The 19,529-nt window shown below is 49.4% G+C and overlaps 1 protein-coding gene across 4 annotated transcripts in view; it reads right to left on the bottom strand.

Moving 5' to 3' along the window:
• Positions 1–224: 224 nt before the first annotated feature.
• The window catches only part of setd4 (SET domain containing 4), a 58,487-nt gene continuing 39,182 nt past the window's right edge, over positions 225–19,529 (bottom strand). For all 4 annotated transcript variants that reach the window (XM_038801584.1, XM_038801585.1, XM_038801586.1 and 1 more), the window contains one exon: positions 225–533. In XM_038801584.1, coding sequence (XP_038657512.1) covers positions 396–533 — 138 coding nt within the window. In that variant the 3' untranslated portion in view covers positions 225–395. The remainder of the gene's footprint in view (positions 534–19,529) is intronic.

Genomic DNA, 19,529 nt, shown 5'->3' with positions numbered 1-19,529 from the left:
ATGAAACTGCAAGAGCAACTTATATCTGAGAAACTGCACACTGAACCAAATCCCTGTATGACAACCACGGCCTCTGACTTTCCAACACTCCCTTTGGGAAGTTCCCACAAAACCTCCCTACGACAGCAAGGCTAACATCAGCTATTCAATCAGCAGGAGCTCCCACAAGTCAGGTTTATAACATTCATCTTCCTAGTCTCTGATGAACGAAGGCAGTGTCAGCATTTGCCATACAAAACTTTATTTTTCTTTAAAAAAAAAAGCAAACATATTGGCAATGAACCATTCCAAACAATAAATGTGTCCTTTCCTGGTCCAAACAGCTGTTCAAGTCTGATTCCCCATTTCATGCTCCAGTGAACAGGACCTATTGCCGGCGGTCTGCGCTCCCATTGTCATCTGGGAGTAGCGACTCTCATATTTTGTAACACTTCAGCTGAAGCTTGCAGTATCTTCAGTTCTTCCCTTCGCACTGTTGCCACGACCTCCAGCTGTTCCGAAACGTCGCCTGTTTCGTTCAATAATTTGGAAATCTGTAAAGAAGGCAACAACAACAAATAATTCTACCGAAGCAGCTCTGAAATCTAGGCAATTCAATTCACTAATCCTGTCAACCCACAATCTGGGCAGACAATCCAAGCACCAGATGTGGAGAGATAAGGAAGTAAAGTTCACCGCCAGTTTAGCCAGCAGAAGCCTATTCAGCATTTATGTTCAATTATCCGTACTTGTTAAAAAGGAAACGTCGAGTTCAAGTAACCGCAGCTGTTTACTGGCAGAAGCATCCACATATTATTCGCCTTGGTTTTTTAAATTTTCACCACCTGCATTCCATACATTCTTAGGCTAAGAGTATGAACAAGCTCCAATGTCTGCGTTCCTCCCAATGTTATCCTTCAGTTCACTGCTGGGTCATTCAGCTTCATTCTACCTCCCTCTTTTGGTCAACACCTTCCTGTTGTCTCTCCTTCAGCCACCCCCAAAACAGGTTGCCTGATATCAGGAGAACACTTCTCTTCCTCTCCGCTGACACTGATGTGCCATTAACATACTGCTCACTTGTTCGTGCTCAAACTTCAGGTGATTGGACTTGTTTAGGTGCGAATATTGTAATCTGGGGCTGGATCGCGATTCCTGATACTAAGTACTGACGCCAGCGGAGCCTGCGTGATCTTTCGCAACCAATATATCAGCGTGAAACTTTCACCGATTCCGGTACCTGTGATGGGCTAGCACCGGTGCCGACTGAAACACCCGCCACCCGCGATGAAAATGGCCGGGTCCACGGCCGCGCATGCGTACGCTGACAACCTGCAGCGGGCGCACCATACAACATGGCGCCGGCCATGCGTCAATCCGACCAGCCATCCGCGACCCCACAGGCCACCGCCTGGCCACCCCCCCCAGCCCTAGCAGAAGACCCCCCCCCGGCCAGCAGCACAGATCCTGGCTGACACAGTCCGCAGCTGGCACACCAGGTTCCCGACCACTGGGACCACACGTGCCTGTGCTGTCGGGAATTCGGCCCATCTGGGCCAGAACATCGCGGGTGGGCGGGCCGATGACGCAGCAACGCCGTTGAAATGGCGTGCGACGCGTGTCACGATGATGTCAGTTTAGAGGGGGCAGAGCATGGCGGACCAGCGGCAAACCGGCTCTGTCCCTGATTTCGGCGCGGAAATCCATTCTCCACCCGATCGCAGATTACCATTTTGGCGTCGGGCTACGGAGAATCCTGCCCCTGGTTTCCTTCTAAGTGTCTTCTTGAAATGAGTCGCCCGGTATAATTTTAATAGGCAAAAAATTTGCTCATTCGCAGACATTACTCGTAAAGCTGCTCAAGGTTTTGTCAGCTTAATTTGGAACCCAATTATACACAGAAAGCAATGAACATTTGCCAACTTTGGGAGGGGAGTAATGAGAAGAGTCAGCACTCTCTGTGATACTAAAGCATCTCGGGTCACATTCTTGCTGTAACAGTTGGATTCAGTGCAGAAGCTGCAGATGCAATAAAGTTTATACATTCAGGGATCATTTTTCTTCAGTTACGTCGGTCTTCTCTCTGGCAGACTGACAATTCTCTGCAATTTTTCCAACTCCTCTCTCGCAGTCTCTGCTCTCCTTGTATTATCTCTATTTCTTGTGAATTATGATTTCACTACATTTGTCTTTGGGATTTTGTCAATATAATCATAGCAGACACCTGGACGGTACTGAGCATTTATCCAGGTCTTGGATTATTAGTGGAAGGAGCACTTCAGGAGCTCTGCATCGCTGACATAGAAAACAAGGACTGGATTTCAGCAATGCGGATTCTGGTTTTGATACGCATTGTGAAACACTACTAATATATTAAATTAAAACCAAAAACTGCTTAAATACACAGTAGTGTAAGGAAAGGGTTGATGGACTGTCTAGGAGTTCAGTGCATTGTTTACGTGGAAACGGGATTTTTTTAAAGTTCACTTCCGGCATGCGAGTGCTGCTGGCTTGTCCAGCATTTATTGCCCTCGAGAAGGTGGTGGTGAGCTGCCTTCTTGAACTGCTGCAGACCCGGAGATGTAGTACATGCTCAGTGCTTTGCGGCAGGGAGTTCCAGGATTTTGGCCCAGCGGCAGTGAAGGAACGGCGATAGATTTCCAAGTCAGGATGGTGAGTGGTTTGGAGGGGAACCTCCAGATGGTGGGGTTCCCAGGTATCTGTTGCCCTTGTCCTTCTGGACGATCATGGGTTCGCAAGGTGCTGTCTAAGGAACCTTGGTAAATTCCTGCAGTGCATCTTTTGATGGTACACACGGCTGCCACTGTTCATCTGTGATGGAGGCAGTGAATGTTTGTGGAAGGGGTGCCAATCTAGTGGGCTGCTTTGTCCTGGACGGTGTCAAGCTTTTTGGGTTCTGTATCCAGGCAAGTGGAGAGAATTCCATCACACTCCTGACTTGTGCCTTGTATACGGCAGACAGGCTGTGGTGTCAATGTTATTTGCCGATCATCAGCTCAAGCCTGGATATTGTCCAGGTCTTGCTGCATTTGGACCTGGACAGCTTCAATCTCGGGTGTTGCGAACGGTGCTGAACATGGTGCCAATCATCATCGAACATTCCCACTTCAGACCTTATGATGGAAGGAAGGTCATTAATAGAACAACTAAGGATGGTTAGGCCTAGGACACTCCCCTGAGGAACAGGATTACATGTTAATCACAGTGATCGCTTTCACTTCTTCTTTTTCTCAGCAGAAAGCACTTTAACTTCTTTTGTTGTGGTGAGGAGCTGTCAATCATAGCTAGATATTTATAAACATGAAAAATGAAATGAAAATCGCTTATTGTCACAAGTAGGCTTCAATGAAGTTACTGTGAAAAGCCCCTAGTCGCCACATTCCGGCGCCTGTTCGGGGAGGCTGGTACGGGAACATTGTGGTTGGCTTCAAAGTGGGACAATTGAGATGCAGTCAAGTTTCTGAAAAAGCTCATGCACAAATCCTGGTCTGGTTAGGGATTGGCTGTTGGTTCATTAAAATTGTTTTTTGGAGTATCCAATTATTTTTTACAATTAAGGGGCAATTTAGCATAGCCAATCGGCTGCCGGTCCGGTCTGGGATCAGAATTTAAGGTCGTTTGTGAGCCTCTATTGAGCGGGCCTCCACCTGCTCAACACAGGAACTCATATTCCACAAAGCTCATGGGGAGACCAATCAGCGATTGCCCGTGGTCTTTATGAGGGTTATAACAAGATAATAAATCAGTAATTTTTTAAAAAGCTGCTCTCGAATAGTGACCATGAATCAATATAATAATCCATCCAATTCACTAATGTTGATTAGGGAAAGGTGGTAGTGCAGAGGCCGGGGCGGAAACTGGATGTGGGGCTTTTGGGGAAACAAGTATTCTGTGAAAAAATTGAAAGGGTAATTAAGGAGTATGTAACTGTACGGGTAAGGTGTCAATGGCAGTCGTCTGGGAGGATCTAAAGGCGGTAGTGACGGGTGAGGTAATTTTGTTTAAGGCCAGGGTGGACAAAGAGGAGAGGTTGGAGAGGCAGAGGCTAATAGATGAGATGTTGGAGGTATATAGGAGTTATGCGGAGGATGGGGACCCATCGATGCTGGGAAAGAGGAAGGAACTACAGGCAAGCTTTGACCGACTATCCACCAGGAAGGCGGTGCGCCAACTGAGACGAGCGAGGGGTGCAGTTTATGAACATGGAGACAAGGCGGGGCGTATGTTAGCAGGTCAGCTCCGGAGGGAGGCAGCAGCAAGGGAAATTCTTCAGGTAAGGGATAGGGCCGGGAAGTTGGTGGTGGCTCTGGAGCTGATTAACAAGGTTTTTGAGGAATTCTGCGAGAGGTTGTACAGGTCAGAGCCACCCGGGGGAGACCGTGAGATGCTGGAATTTCTAGATGGGTTGGAGTACCTGAGGCTAGGGGAGGGAGACAGGGCTACATTAGAAGGAGCAATACTGGGGCAGGTGATAAAAGACGCAATTGGGAGGATGCAGTCGGGGAAGGTGGCAGGGCCGGATGGGTTTCCGGTGGAATATTATAAAAAATTTAAAGATAAGTTGGCACCCCTGATGGTAGGGATGTTTGAAGAGGCGATAGGGAAGGGAGTGCTGCCGCAAACCTTGGGGCAGGCATCGATTTCACTGTTGCTTAAAAAGGATAAGGATCGGACGGAGTGTGGGTCGTGTAGGCCCATATCAATTCTTAATGTGGACGCAAAGATATTGGCGAAGGTACTGGTGGGTAGGCTGGAGGAGTGCCTCCCGAAGATGATAGACGAGGATCAGACAGGGTTCGTGAAAGGGAGGCAGCTGTTTTTGAATATTAGGAGGGTTTTGAACGTCGTTATGGCACCGGCGGAAGGGAAGGAAACAGAGGTGGTGGTGGCACTGGATGCCGAATAGGCATTTGATCGGGTGGAATGGGGGTACCTGATGGCAGTGCTGGAGCGGTTTGGGATTGGACCAAGATTTGTGAACTGGGTAAAGTTATATAAGGAGCCGAAGGCGAGTGTCCGCACGAACAATATCAGTTCGAGATAATTTTCTCTCCACTGTGGGACGAGGCAGGGATGTCCTATGTCCCCCCTGCTGTTTGCGCTTGCGATTGAGCCGTTGGCCATCGCATTAAGAAGTTGGTGAGCATGGAAAGGAATAGTGAGGGGGGTGATAGAGCATAGGGTGTCCTTGTATGCCGACGACTTGCTGCTGTATGTGTCGGAGCCGAGTGCGTCGATAGGAGGAATATTGGAGTTGCTGCAGGTATTTGGGTCTTTCTCAGGGTACAAGCCGAACTTGGACAAGAGTGAGTATTTTGTGGTGTCTCAGCCGGGGGTGGGGGCAGGGGTGGGGGGGCTGCCATTCCGTAGGGCAGGGACCCACTTTAGGTATTTGGGGGTGCAGGTTGCCCGGGAGTGGGGAAGGCTTCGCAGATACAACATCAATAGTTTGGTGGGGAGAGCTACAGTCCAAAGATGTGCGGGTTAGGTGGATTGGCCATGCTAAATTGCCCGTAGTGTCCTAAAAAAAGGTAAGGTTAAAGAGGGGGGGGGGGTTGTTGGGTTACGGGTATAGGGTGGATATGTGGGTTTGAGTAGGGTGATCATGATCGGCACAACATCGAAGGCCGAAGGGCCTGTTCTGTGCTGTACTGTTCTATGTTCTAAAGCCAATCTGGCAAGGTGGGATGGTCTCCCTCTGTCACTGGCGGGTCGGGTGCAGGCGATTAAAATGAATGTGTTGCCGCGATTTCTGTTGATTTTTCAATGCCTACCGATTTTCCTGCCAAAGTTTTTTTTCAGGGAGATTGAGGGTGTAGCCATGCTGGCCACGCAAAATGGACACTGAGCCAAACTAAAATGGAAGGCTGCTGAGAAACAGACAGTTCAGCCAGAACAGCAGTCTGCAAAGAGCAGTTTGCATTCTGCAGCAGCAGAAACCAGTTTGGGCTCAGGTGGAAAGACCTTAGCTAGGTGCAAATGGCAAAACGCTTTGCATGCTAATGAGGCCATCAGACTTGAACACCCACACAATAGATACATTTGGTTCTGAATGGACACATTCCAATCAAGACCCAGACATCGAGGCACCAGAAACCTCCGAACAAAAGGACATAAACGCCCCCTCCATCACGGAGACCCCCTCGCATTGGGGAATTAATCCAGTATCGATAAGAAATTGATCCAATAGGTAGAGCCCGCCCGAGAAGAGGGAAGGACAACGGAACCCCTATAAAAGATAGGGACCTCGTGTTGTCCGGTCTGTTAAACCTGTGCTCCGGCCCCGACTGACACCTGGTATCCTGACTCCAGCCGTTGAGCACCAGCCGCCGAAACCGTAAGTTCAACGCTCGCTACGCGATCCAAGCCCGCTAGACTCCCAAGTGCCAGAACGCTTGCTGAAGGCTGCAGACAAAACCAGGACGAAGGCCTCGTTCTCTGACCTTGCCTGTTCCTGTTAGATAAGTATTCTGTTTGCTTATGTTTAGTTGTAGCTTAGTCTCTTAGTGTGTGTGTGCATGAGTATTTATTATTAACTGTATAATAAATATTGATCGTTTGAACTTGACTAATCGGTGTATCGTCTTTATTACTTTGAATTTGACCTTGGAATACTTGTGACGTTGCCTATACGGCAGCTGGCGACTCCAGAGCTTAAATAATTACATAGAACAGAGCCTAGCAGTGTTAAGCACACGTCGAACTCGGAGGCGTGTTAATACACTCCAATAAACGCGTTTTACGCCCATAGTAAAACGTGCAACATTTAGTGGCGACTCCGCCGGGACCCTGTTGTAAGTGGAAACACCACAGTGTCCAGGACCCTGAAATTTGAATTAGAACTCCAAATTGCAGAGAAAGAAAGAGATCACAAGTATTCAAGGTGTTCAAAATAATAAGCGAAATTCGGAAGTGTGTTTTAGTGCATGCGTACTAACAGGGCTGTAAGGTAAAACTGAAAGCTTTTTGTTGCGACAAACTTTCGGTAGTTTTGTGATCGGAAAATAGCGTAAGCCGTACCCTTTTTTTCAAAACACCACCCCAGCAACCCCCTGTTCCAAATTATAAAAAGAGAGTCAGAGGAAATGGCCATGCAGGCAATGGAACGTCTGATGGATCCAGCAAAGTTTGTGGTCGCAGCGACCAGCAGCAGTAGCAGAGTAGGCCAGTGTCCCACGTGGGAGCTGGAACTCCGCAAATATCTGCAGGGAAAGGGATGGCCCCTTTGGAAAGAGTTTTGTGCAAATGAGGAGACAGGTCCCGGGAGTATAGGTCATACTTGGTGGGAGAACCTCTCTCAGATACACAAAAAGAGCTTAGGTAAAGCACGCAAGCCGATGGCGATTGTGTCCTGCTTGGCACAGTTGCGAGGCGCAGAGGAGGTCATCAGGACGCTCCGGGCAGATTTAGAGGAAAGGAACCGAATGAGTAAGGTCGATGTCAGGGACATCGAGAAAGAAAACCTGGATCTTAAAGGGAAGTTGGCAGAGAAGGGTAGAGAGGTGGATGATGCCAAGAGGGCTCACCAGTCTTGTCTAGCTCATCTGAACAGTTCCCAGACCCAGTATGAGAAAGCCTATCAGGACGTGCAACGTGCCGTTCTGATAAGACAGGAATCGGAGAAGCAGGTGGAGGCATTGCAGAGGCAATGTTCGGATCTCAAAGCAGCTTTGAGAGCACTCCATGCTGCAACAACCGAACAAAGACAAAGCACAGTTGACCACGCGAAATGCAGAAAACAGATTGCGGAACTGCAATCTCTGCTTTCGGTGCAGAATGGCTTCCAAAGCACCTTTGGAGCTCAGTTAGATGGGGAAAACGCCCCAGATTGGCAGGAATTAAGCGAGACAGCGCAGCGTTATGTTCAGGGAACATGTGCGCCCGCAGCTCAGCAGAAACGACAGGCACCCCAACCCCCCACAGCTCAGATCATAACCGCACCCATGAATCCCGTAACCACACAGAGGAAAGCCGAATCAGAAGGCGCCCCAGACATAACTTACACCACCCCTTTAACAGTAACCCAGCTAAGGGACGCTTGTGAAAAGATCACTCCGTTCCTCCCCACCGCAGACCCCCACCAGTTCTTCGCGAAAGTAAAACAGCAGGCTACCATGTACGGCCTGGATGAGAGAGAGCAGGTTAAGCTCACCGTGTTGAGCTTAGACCAGAGTGTAGTGGCAGCCCTCCCCGACCCACAAAACGTGGCAGGAGGCAGCCTAGAGGAGATGCACACTGCTATTTTAGATGCCATCGGGTACAATAGAGGTGACCCCGTAGAAGGCTTGAATAAGTGCAGGCAGAAGAGATCTGAACACCCCACAGCATTCGCCGGAAGGCTGTGGATTCACTTCAGCGCAGTTTTCGGACAGCTAGATAGAGCGCATTTAACCCGCGAAAACATGGTTAAGTGGACGCGCACAATTATCTCACACGCAACAGAAGCAGGACAGAGCGCTTGCAATAATTACGACCCCTCAGAAGAGGCCCATAACGAGAAATGGGTCCTCAAAAGATTGTCCCGTGCTTGGGAGCAATCGCTTCAGGCAAAAGCAAAGGTTAGATCCCCAGAAGAGGCTCAGGCTGCTGCAGATATCCAAGCAGTCAGAGAGCACCAGAAGCCCGCATGGGTAAATGAAGGCAAGAGCAGCCCTCAACAGAAAGGACTGGAATGCTATAACTGTGGACAGTTAGGGCATTGGGCAAAAGAGTGTAATGCACCCCAGCGATCTCAGAGAGGCCAGCAGACAGGCACTCTGAACCGCAACAAGGCAAAACCCATCCACAATGTAGCAGTACAGTCAGGACCCACCAATGTGGACGAGACGAACTGACGGTGTTCGGGCTCCCCCACTTGGGTCTGTGACACACTATGGGACTCATCAGGGAGGCCCGTAGTCACGGCAAAAGTCAAAGGGAAGCCCATAGAGTTATTGTGGGACACAGGAGGATCCCGCACCACCATTAACTCCACAACCACGGCACACGCAGACACGTGGCCGACCACCTCCACCATCACACTTAGCGGGTTCACCGGACACTCGCAGCAGGGACATATCACAGCACCCGTAGCGATCCAGCTAGGGAACATTAGCACAAGGCACCCCGTAGTTTTAGTAAATCTTCCCCGGACAGCGGAACACATCCTGGGGATAGATTTTATGAACGCCCACAGCTTGTCGTTCGACCCAGTGAACCAGTGTGTCTGGCGAATGGCGAGATCAGACAGAGCCCCAGCCACCCTCACAGTAGGAGACTACGCTAATCGGATTAGCGCAGTGGGAGAGTACTCATTCGACCTGACTACACTCCACACCGACCGACAAATTAAGGCCCTACTAAACAAACACAGGACAGCATTTGCAAGTCACCGTCATGACTGTGGCAGAATGACTGGACAAGTTCATGTTACCGGACAGGACCCCCGACCGCAAAAGCAGTATAGATTTCCCCTCGAGGCAGAGGTGGAAATAGAAAAGGTTATAGGCAGCTTGTTGGACCAAGGTGTACTGAGAACGGTAGCCTCCACCAACAATGCCCCTATTTGGCCAGTGAGGAAGCCCGATGGATCATGGCGTCTGACCATCGATTATCGGGAACTCAACAAAGTAACCCCCGCAGTAGCCCCAACGGTAGCTACTAGTCCCGAGACCATGCTCAAGCAGGGTCTCAACGCCAAGTACTTCACGGTATTGGACATCAGTAATGGATTCTGGTCAATACCATTGGCAAAAGCGTGCCAATACAAATTCGCATTCACTTTTAAAACGCAGCAGTACACGTGGACATGCCTCCCACAGGGATTCCACAATTCACCCTCCATTTTCCACCGACAGCTGGCAAGTGGATTAGAAAAATTTTCCCGACCCGATTGTCTGGTACAGTATGTAGACGACCTACTACTGCAGACAGACACAAAGGCAGAGCACATTACGCTTCTGGCCGAACTCCTGGAACTCTTAACTGAAATTGGCTGTAAAGTTAACCCGAAAAAGGCCCAAATATTGGAAAGTAAAGTGATGTATTTGGGATCAGTCATCACGCACGGCAAACGCGAGATCGAATTCAAAAGAATTGATTCGATTGTCAAATTGCCCCTTCCCCAGAATGTTTCAGCCCTCCGGTCGTTTTTAGGACTGGTTGGCTATTGTCGGAACCACATCGACGGATTCGCGACAAAAGCCGCCCCACTTTCAGACCTCCTTAAGAAAGGAGCCCCCTGGGAATGGCTTCCGCAGCATACAGGCGCTGTGGAAGAGTTGAAACGAGCCCTTAGTGCAGCACCCGCGCTGCTAGTCCCCGACCAACTTTCACCGTACGCAATAGAGGTAGCGAGCACCGATCTGACCCTCTCGGCCGTGTTGCTTCAGGAACGGCACGAGCAGCTAAGACCAGTGGCTTATGCCTCCCGACTGTTAGACCCAGTAGAACAAGGATTTTCAGCCTGTGAGAGGCACCTCCTTGCTGTCTTCTGGGCAGTGCAGTATTTCTCATACATCACCGGACTCAACCCCATCACCATTCTAACCGAACACACACCCACACAGCTACTACTCGACGGTCGACTGAAGGACGGTTCAGTTAGCCAGATTAGGGCAGCTAGGTGGACCCTACTTTTACAAGGACGGGACATTACAGTGAAACGGACACGCACACACACATACTTAGCCGACAACCTCCAATACCCCGGACAGCCCCATGACTGTGAAATTGTAGCTCCCCTGCATAACACAGGACCCTTTTTAGCAAAAACACCCCCCAGGAAGATAGGGAACCCAAAACAAAGCCCCCAGCCCACAGACACGTGTGGACCCTTGAGGATTTATGTAGACGGTTCCTCCACAGTTTTAAATGGTGAGCGTATCACAGGATGCGGCATCTATGTAGAGGACGCGCAGGGGCGCGCTCTCGAAGAAATCGCTCTTAAGTTACCAGGTCACTTAGGCGCGCAGGCAGCAGAGCTAGCAGCCATAGCGTACATAGTGGACCACCCCGGTTCTTTCCCCAGCCCAGCAGACATATATTCAGACAGCTTATATGTCTGTAACAGTTTAACCGATTTTCTGCCCCTGTGGAGGACACGAGGTTTTGTCTCCGCAGACGGAAAACCCCTTCCATCAGCCCCCTTACTCCAGCATATCCTAGAGAAAGCGAAGGACAGGACCTTCGGCATTATAAAAGTAAGAAGCCACCATAGGTCATCACCCCCTGGGAATGTAAAAGCCGACGCATTGGCTAAGGCAGGTTCCAGGAGAGGACACTTATGGACCCCCCCAGCTAGCGCACCAGCTAGCGCCCCTGTGAGCGCAGTCCAAGTCTCACAGACTGATATTAAAGATCTCGTGGCAGCACAAAAACAGGACGGAGACCTCAGGGAGGTTTTCAAGGGAAACTTTGTGCCTGCTTACGAGCATTTCAAACACGCACTGACCACACATGAGGGTGTGATCATTAAGGACCGACTTTATGTGGTCCCACAGCAGGACAGGAATCAGATGATTGCCTTGTTCCATGACGGACACGGGCATCAGGGAATTGATGCAACAACGAGGCACCTCAGGCAACTCTGTTGGTGGCCTAATCTCAGGAATGATGTAACGCACTACATAGAGAATTGCCTGATTTGTGCTCAGAATAACCTGGAGCGGTATTCTAAGAAGGCACAACTTCGGCATACTCGCCCAGTTGACGGCCCTTGGACAAACCTCCAGATCGACTTTATAGGTCCATTGCCCCCTTGTCGGAATGGCTATAAATACGTTCTGGTGGTGATAGATACCTTTACCAAGTGGGTAGAGGCATTTCCCTCGCGAACAAACACAGCAAAGACAGCTGCAAAGATCCTGACCCACCACATCTTCACGAGATGGGGTTTACCCCGAAGTATCGATTCGGACCAGGGATCTCACTTTACAGGACGGGTCATGAGGAACGTCCTGACAATATTCGGAATCAAACAGAACTTCCACATTGCGTATCATCCACAGTCCAGCGGGATTGTGGAGCGCATGAATCGGACCCTAAAAACTACCCTTAGGAAAATGGTTCAAGAGAACAATTCCACATGGGATTCAGTGCTCCCATTTGCACTTATGTTCATAAGGAACACTGTCTCCACATCGACAGGATACACACCACACACACTCATGACCGGACGCCCTATGAAAGGTACAGAATTCCTTTTAGGACTGGACATGACAAGCCCCGAAGTGACGGCCCTCACACATGAAAAGGCAGTTACAGATCTAGTTGAGACTGTGAGGTCTGCACAGCTCGCAGCCGCAGTCCAGCTAGGGAAACGCCGACAGCAACGGACTGCCTGTTTCAATAAGACCGTACACACCACAGAATTCCAGGTTGGGCAACAGGTAATGTTATCTGTTTATAACCCCAGCAGTTTTTTGGCTCCAAAATATTCCGGTCCCTACTCAATTTCGGACAAAATTAGCCCCTCCGTTTACAGGATAAAGTATCCTAATGGGACGACCGCGTGGTTCCATATAAACCAGTTAAAGGCATATGGAACACAGGCCAACCATGCTCACCATGTCCTGCTGGATGCAGCAGAACACTTCACCCCGCCCACCAGAGACACTTTTCCACCATCCCCCTCACAGACCAGTTCATCCACGGACTCGCCCACGACTCCGCCCACAGACCACTACAGACCACGCCCCGACACGCCCACAAGCTGCCACAGCAGAGACAGTAGGACAGACACTGCCTCTGAAGACAGCGACACCACACAGCCATACAGCCCACACTGCACCAACTACGACCCCGACTCCAGTGACCCCATGGAAGTCACCTACCTCAAAAACCCCGAACCACCACCCGACCCCGACTACCCCGACAACACACTCGACGCCACACAATGGCACAGGGACAATTCCTACAGACTTGTCCGCAATGATGAAAGTGACCCCCGGTCACACAACTCCAAAATAGCATGCCTGATCCACACAAGGGTGTGGGATCCGGGAGAGCAGGACGACACGGTGTCTGACTCCCGACACGGCAACCCCTTTGTGACCCTGTTCACAGAGGCAGAATCAAAGTGAGGTGTCCAGATGATGTAAGATAGGAATCGTTTGAGGGAAACGATGTCCTTTCTGATGGAACCTGCACGTATGTTTGTCTTCGTTTTATGTTTGTTTGTCTCAGGATTGTACAATGTTTCAGTTGGAGGATGGACATCTTCTTTTCAGCTGAAAAGATTGTGACCACCTCACATACACGTTAGCTTGTCCGCAGATACTTTTGAGAACTTCGGTTTGATTGGAGATCTTTTCCAAAGTTGTAAGGCCACACGCCAAATAGTTTATCTGCAGATATCTCTGAGAACTTCAGTGATGTCCTCAGTTGGAGCATCTTGGCTCCCTTGGTTTTTTAGGTGCCCCTCTATTCGGCGAAATAGAGGCTGCAAGTCATGGTCAACACATTCGTACCCGTTTCTTTCCAGGTTACTCAGGCAGTGGACAAACGGCACTGAGGACCCGCCCTGTCTGAGAACCAACCCTTGGTCAGCCAAGCTCGGGTATGGCACAGCACGCCCTACCCGGGGATCCCATCCCACTCGTACCCGTAGCGGCCCATACGCAACTCATTCGGATGTTTCTTTCCAAATCTTGTTTTCATTTTACGTTAGGTAGCCCTTCGGCCACCATCCCACATGCTATTTACATCCGGGAACATTCGGATGGTAAATCAGCAAAGCCTGCGAGACGGCTCGCAGAAGGAAGGATTGTTAGGTGTATGCTGGTCTTTAAATTCGCTTTTTGAAAAAAAAAATGAGGGGAGTCACAGGGTGTGACTTAGCCAGTCATTTTAAAGGGTCAATTGGGTTTTGAAAGACAGATGCACTAACAAGTAAAGGTCTTAAACTGTGTATTGACAGATACTGTGCTTGATCCCAAAGGTTTCAAAGGACGAGACAGAGGTCGAAGCCAGGATTGTCAATACCGGAGGAAGAAGGAAGAGAAAGAGGAAGAACAGCAAAATGATGGAAGCCCACTTATTACTATTTAATGTCATATGTATATGTGTGGAAACAAGACACGTTTCCCCCACAACCCCCACCGTAAATGTTAGTACAGCAAACCCCCAGTGCTCAGCTCTGATCAGCGAGGTTCAGACCTGGTGTACTAAATTCATGACGTGGTACTCCATGTCCTACATAATCGAATCACTGTTGGTGATTGCGATCCTCACCATCCTAGTGCAGACCCTCAGGTTGAGGAAATGGAAGAGGAGAGCCTCTCGTTCCAGCACCTCACCCATCTATAGAGTGCAATCCCCCATCTTCGGATTCCACCAAACCCCTCAACCCCTCACTGATTACAACACTCTGTAAATAAAATTCAGCCATGTATTATATTGTTCCATACTCGACTGCCGAGTTGGGAAGTGTGATGTTGTGGTGTGAATGGTTAAGGTTTAGAGTGATTAAATGTTTAAGTTAAGTTAAGGTTAATAGTGATAGGTAGAGGTTCCCAATTGTAGTAATGCATGTCCCCTTTGACATAGGGCCAAGTAGAAATGTTAGTTAAAATTTTTTTCTCTTCTTCCCATAGTTTAGAACAGAGTAGAACAGGAACTGGCAAGAGGTCAGAACACAAGGAGGCAAAGCACATAGGTGATCCTTCACAATAGTATGATTGTGAGGATCACAAGGAGGGAATGTAGCCATGCTGGCCACGCAAAATGGACACTGAGCCAAACTAAAATGGAAGGCTGCTGAGAAACAGACAGTTCAGCCAGAACAGCAGTCTGCAAAGAGCAGTTTGCATTCTGCAGCAGCAGAAACCAGTTTGGGCTCAGGTGGAAAGACCTTAGCTAGGTGCAAATGGCAAAACGCTTTGCATGCTAATGAGGCCATCAGACTTGAACACCCACACAATAGATACATTTGGTTCTGAATGGACACATTCCAATCAAGACCCAGACATCGAGGCACCAGAAACCTCCGAACAAAAGGACATAAGAAACGCCCCCTCCATCACGGAGACCCCCTCGCATTGGGGAATTAATCCAGTATCGATAAGAAATTGATCCAATAGGTAGAGCCCGCCCGAGAAGAGGGAAGGACAACGGAACCCCTATAAAAGATAGGGACCTCGTGTTGTCCGGTCTGTTAAACCTGTGCTCCGGCCCCGACTGACACCTGGTATCCTGACTCCAGCCGTTGAGCACCAGCCGCCGAAACCGTAAGTTCAACGCTCGCTACGCGATCCAAGCCCGCTAGACTCCCAAGTGCCAGAACGCTTGCTGAAGGCTGCAGACAAAACCAGGACGAAGGCCTCGTTCTCTGACCTTGCCTGTTCCTGTTAGATAAGTATTCTGTTTGCTTATGTTTAGTTGTAGCTTAGTCTCTTAGTGTGTGTGTGCATGAGTATTTATTATTAACTGTATAATAAATATTGATCGTTTGAACTTGACTAATCGGTGTATCGTCTTTATTACTTTGAATTTGACCTTGGAATACTTGTGACGTTGCCTATACGGCAGCTGGCGACTCCAGAGCTTAAATAATTACATAGAACAGAGCCTAGCAGTGTTAAGCACACGTCGAACTCGGAGGCGTGTTAATACACTCCAATAAACGCGTTTTACGCCCATAGTAAAACGTGCAACAAGGGAAGGATTACCTCGTTTATATGGGGAGGGAAGGTGGCCAGAGTGAGGAAGGTGCTGCTACAGAGGGGAAGGCAGTCAAGGGGTTCGGGCCTCCCGAACCTGATGTCCTACTACTGGGTGGCGAACGTGGAGAAGGTGCGGAGCTGGGTCAGAGGGGTTGATTCCCAGTGGGTCAGAACGGAGGAGAGTTTGTGCAGGGGGTCGGGGCTGAAGGCACTAGCAATGGCCCCGCTCCCGATAGCTCCGGGGAAATGCTCAGGGAGTCGGTAGTAATAGCTTCATTGAAAATCTGGAGGCAGTTTCGTCAACACTTCAGGTTGGGGGCAGGGTCAAGGGAAATGCCGATCTGGGAGAACCACAGATTTGAGCCAGGGAGGTGGGACGGAAGCTTTAGGAAATGGGAAGAGAAGGGGATTAAGACTCTAAAAGATTTGTTTCTTCGGGGTCGATTTGCAGGATTGAGGGAGCTGGAAGCGAAGTATGGGCTGGAGCAGGGAGAAATGTTTAGATATTTGCAGGTTCGGGACTTTGCCAGGAAGGAAATACAGAGCTTCCCGGAGGAACCAGCCTCCACGTTGTTGGAGGAGGTGCTGGCGGCAAGGGGACTGGAGAAGGGGACAGTGTCAGTGGTATACGGAGCTATGTTGGAAAAGGACAAGCACCACTGGAGGGGATCAAAGCGAAGTGGGAGGAAGAATTGGGAGAGGTTATAGAGGAGGGGGTCTGGTGTGAGGTGCTCCAGAGAGTGAATGCCTCCACCTCGTGTGCAAGGTTGGGGCTGATACAGCTGAAGGTGGTGTACAGGACGCACCTCACGAGGGCGAGGATGAGCCGATTCTTTGAAGGGGTAGAAGATGTGTGTGAACGTTGCGGGGGGGGTGGGGGGAGGCTATGTATGTTAAAGATGGCTATGGGTAATCCCCGATTCCTTTTTTCTTTGTCATTTGTTTATGTTAACATGCGGACTGATGTCTGGGCATGGTGGGAGGATGGGATCGCTGTTACTGTTATGGAGTTTCAAACATTTGTTGTTGGTTATTGATTGTTGTTGGGTGTAAATTCGGGAGAAAAATTGTGAAAAAGGAGAATAAAAATATATTTTTTTTAAATGTTGATTACGGAAGGAAATCTGCCATCCTTACCCAGTCTGGCCGACAGGTGCATCCAGACCCACAGCAAAGTGGTTGACACTTAACTGCCCTCTGACAGGGCACAGCAAGACATTCAGTTGCATTAAACAGCTATGGAGCTTACAAAGAGGAATGAAACCAGATGGACCAACCAGCAACAACCTAGGGGTTGGAGATGACCCATACTAGCCCTATGGACCCTGCAAAATCCTCCTTACTAGTACATGGGGGCTTGTGCCAAAATTGGGAGAGGCGTCTCTCAAACTAGTCAAGCAAAGCCATACTCACGGAATCACAGTTGACAATGTCCCAAACACCACCATCACCATCCGTGGTTATGTGCCGACAGGACAGATCCACCAGAGATGGTTGCACGGGTGTATACAATCGGGAGGGAGTTGCTCTGGGAGTTCTCAGAATCGACTCTGGGCCCCATTAAATCAAACTCGGGCAAGGAAACTTCCTGCTGATTACCACCTATCAGTGCTCCTCCATATTGAATGGCATTCGGAGGAAGAACCAAGAGTGGGACGGGCCATTGAATATACTCTGAGTGGGGGGCTACACCAGCGGTGGCTCAGCAGCACCACTAGAGACCAAGCTGGCTAAAGAACATAGCTGCTAGACTGGGTTTGTGGCAGGTGGTGAGGGAACCAAGAGGGGAAAATATACTCGACCTCATCCTCACCAACCTGCCTGCTGCCGATGCATCTGTCCATGACAGTATCGGTAGGAGTGAACACCATACGGTATTTGTGGAGACACAGTCCCGTCTTCAAACTGAGCATCCCTCCATCATGGAGGGATCATGGCACTACCACAGTGCTAAATAGGATAGACTTCACGCAGATCTAGCATCTCAAGGATAGGCATCCAGGAGCAGAATTGTACTCGACCACAATCTGTAACCTCATGGCCTAATCCTCAGTCCACCATCACTGTCAAACTAGGGGATAAAGCTGGTTCAATGAAAAGTGCAGGAGGACATCCGAGGAGCAGCACCAGACGTACCCAAAAATGAGGTGTCAACCTGGTGAAGCTACAACACAGGACTACTTGTGTGCCAAATAGCATAAACAGCAAGTAGAACATAGAATAGAACATAGAACAGTACAGCACAGAACAGGCCCTTCGGCCCTCGATGTTGTGCCGAGCAATGATCACCCTACTCAAACCCACATATCCACCCTATACCTGTAACCCAACAACCCCCTCCTTAACCTTACTTTTTAGGACATTACGGGCAATTTAGCATGGCCAATCCACCTAACCCGCACATCTTTGGACTGTGGGAGGAAACCGGAGCACCCGGAGGAAACCCACGCACACACGGGGAGGACGTGCAGACTCCGCACAGACAGTGACCCAGCCGGGAATCGAACCTGGGACCCTGGAACTGTGAAGCATTTATGCTAACCACCATGCTACCGTGCTGCCCATGTAATAGAGATAAGCAATCTCATGACCAACGGGTCAGATCCGAGCTCTGTGGTTCTGCCACATCCAGTCATGAATGGTGGTGTATGATTAACTAACTCACTAGAGGAGGAGGCCCCATAAATATCTCCATCCTCAATGATGGGGGAGCCCAGCTTCAGTGCAAAAAAATAAGACAAGCATTTGTAACAATCTTCAGCCAGAAGTGCCGAGTGGATGATTAATCTTGGCCTTCTCTGGTGGTCGCCAGCATTACAGCTGTCAGTCTTCAGCCAATACGATTCACTCCATGTTATAGCAAGAAACGGTTAAAGGCACTGGATACTGCAAAGGCTCTGGGCCCTGACAATATTCCAGGACCAATATTGAAGACTTGAGCTCCAGAATTAGTTGAACATTTAGTTGCAACACAGACATCAACCCAGAAATGTAGAAAATTGCTCAGGTACGTCCTGTGCACAAATAGCACAACTAATTCCACCCAGCCAATTACTGTCCTATCAGTCTACTCTGGAGCATCAGGAGAGTAATAGAAGGGGTTTTCAACAGCGCTATCAAGCAGCGCTTCAGAAACAATGATGCTCAGTACGGGCCACTCAAGGCTCGGGCCATTCAGCTCCTGACCTCATCACCACTTTAGTTCAAACAAGAATGAAAGAGCCGAATGCCAGAGGTGAGGCGAGAGAAACTGCCTTTGACATCAAGACTGCATTTGACTGAGTATGGCTTCAAAGAGCCCAAGCTAAACTGGAGTCAATGGGAATCAGGGAAAAGCTCTCCACTGGTTGGAGTCATACCAAGCAGAAAGGAAAACGGTTGTGGTGGTTGGAGATCAATCATCTCAGTCCTGAGGTGTCACTGCAGGAGTTCTTCAGGACAGTGTCCTCGGCCCAACCATCTTCAGCTGCTTTATCAATGACCTTCCCTCCATCATCAGGTCAGAAGAGGGGATGGTAGCTGAGATTCGCACAATATTCAGCACCATTCGCTACACCTCAGGCACTAAAGCAATCCGTGCCCCCATGCATCAAGAGTTGGACAATATCCAGGCTTGCGCTGATAAGTGGCAAGAAATATTTGTGCCGCACAAGTGTCAGGCAATGACCAACTCTATCAAGGAAATCCAACTATCTCCCCTTGACATTCAATGGCATTACCATCGCTGAATCCTCTCCGCCACCCCTCCCCCTGCCCCATCAACATCCTGGGGATTACATTGACCAGAAAGTGACCTTGACCTGTGGCTCGCAGAGCAGGTCGGAGGTTGGGAATTCTGTGGTGAGTAACTCACCTCCTAACTTCCCAAAGCCTGTCCACCATCTTACA

This window comes from Scyliorhinus canicula, chromosome 7 (genome assembly GCF_902713615.1).
Source record: "Scyliorhinus canicula chromosome 7, sScyCan1.1, whole genome shotgun sequence".
NCBI classification, from domain to species: domain Eukaryota; kingdom Metazoa; phylum Chordata; class Chondrichthyes; order Carcharhiniformes; family Scyliorhinidae; genus Scyliorhinus; species Scyliorhinus canicula.
This window is presented reverse-complemented; position numbering and strand designations above follow the sequence as displayed.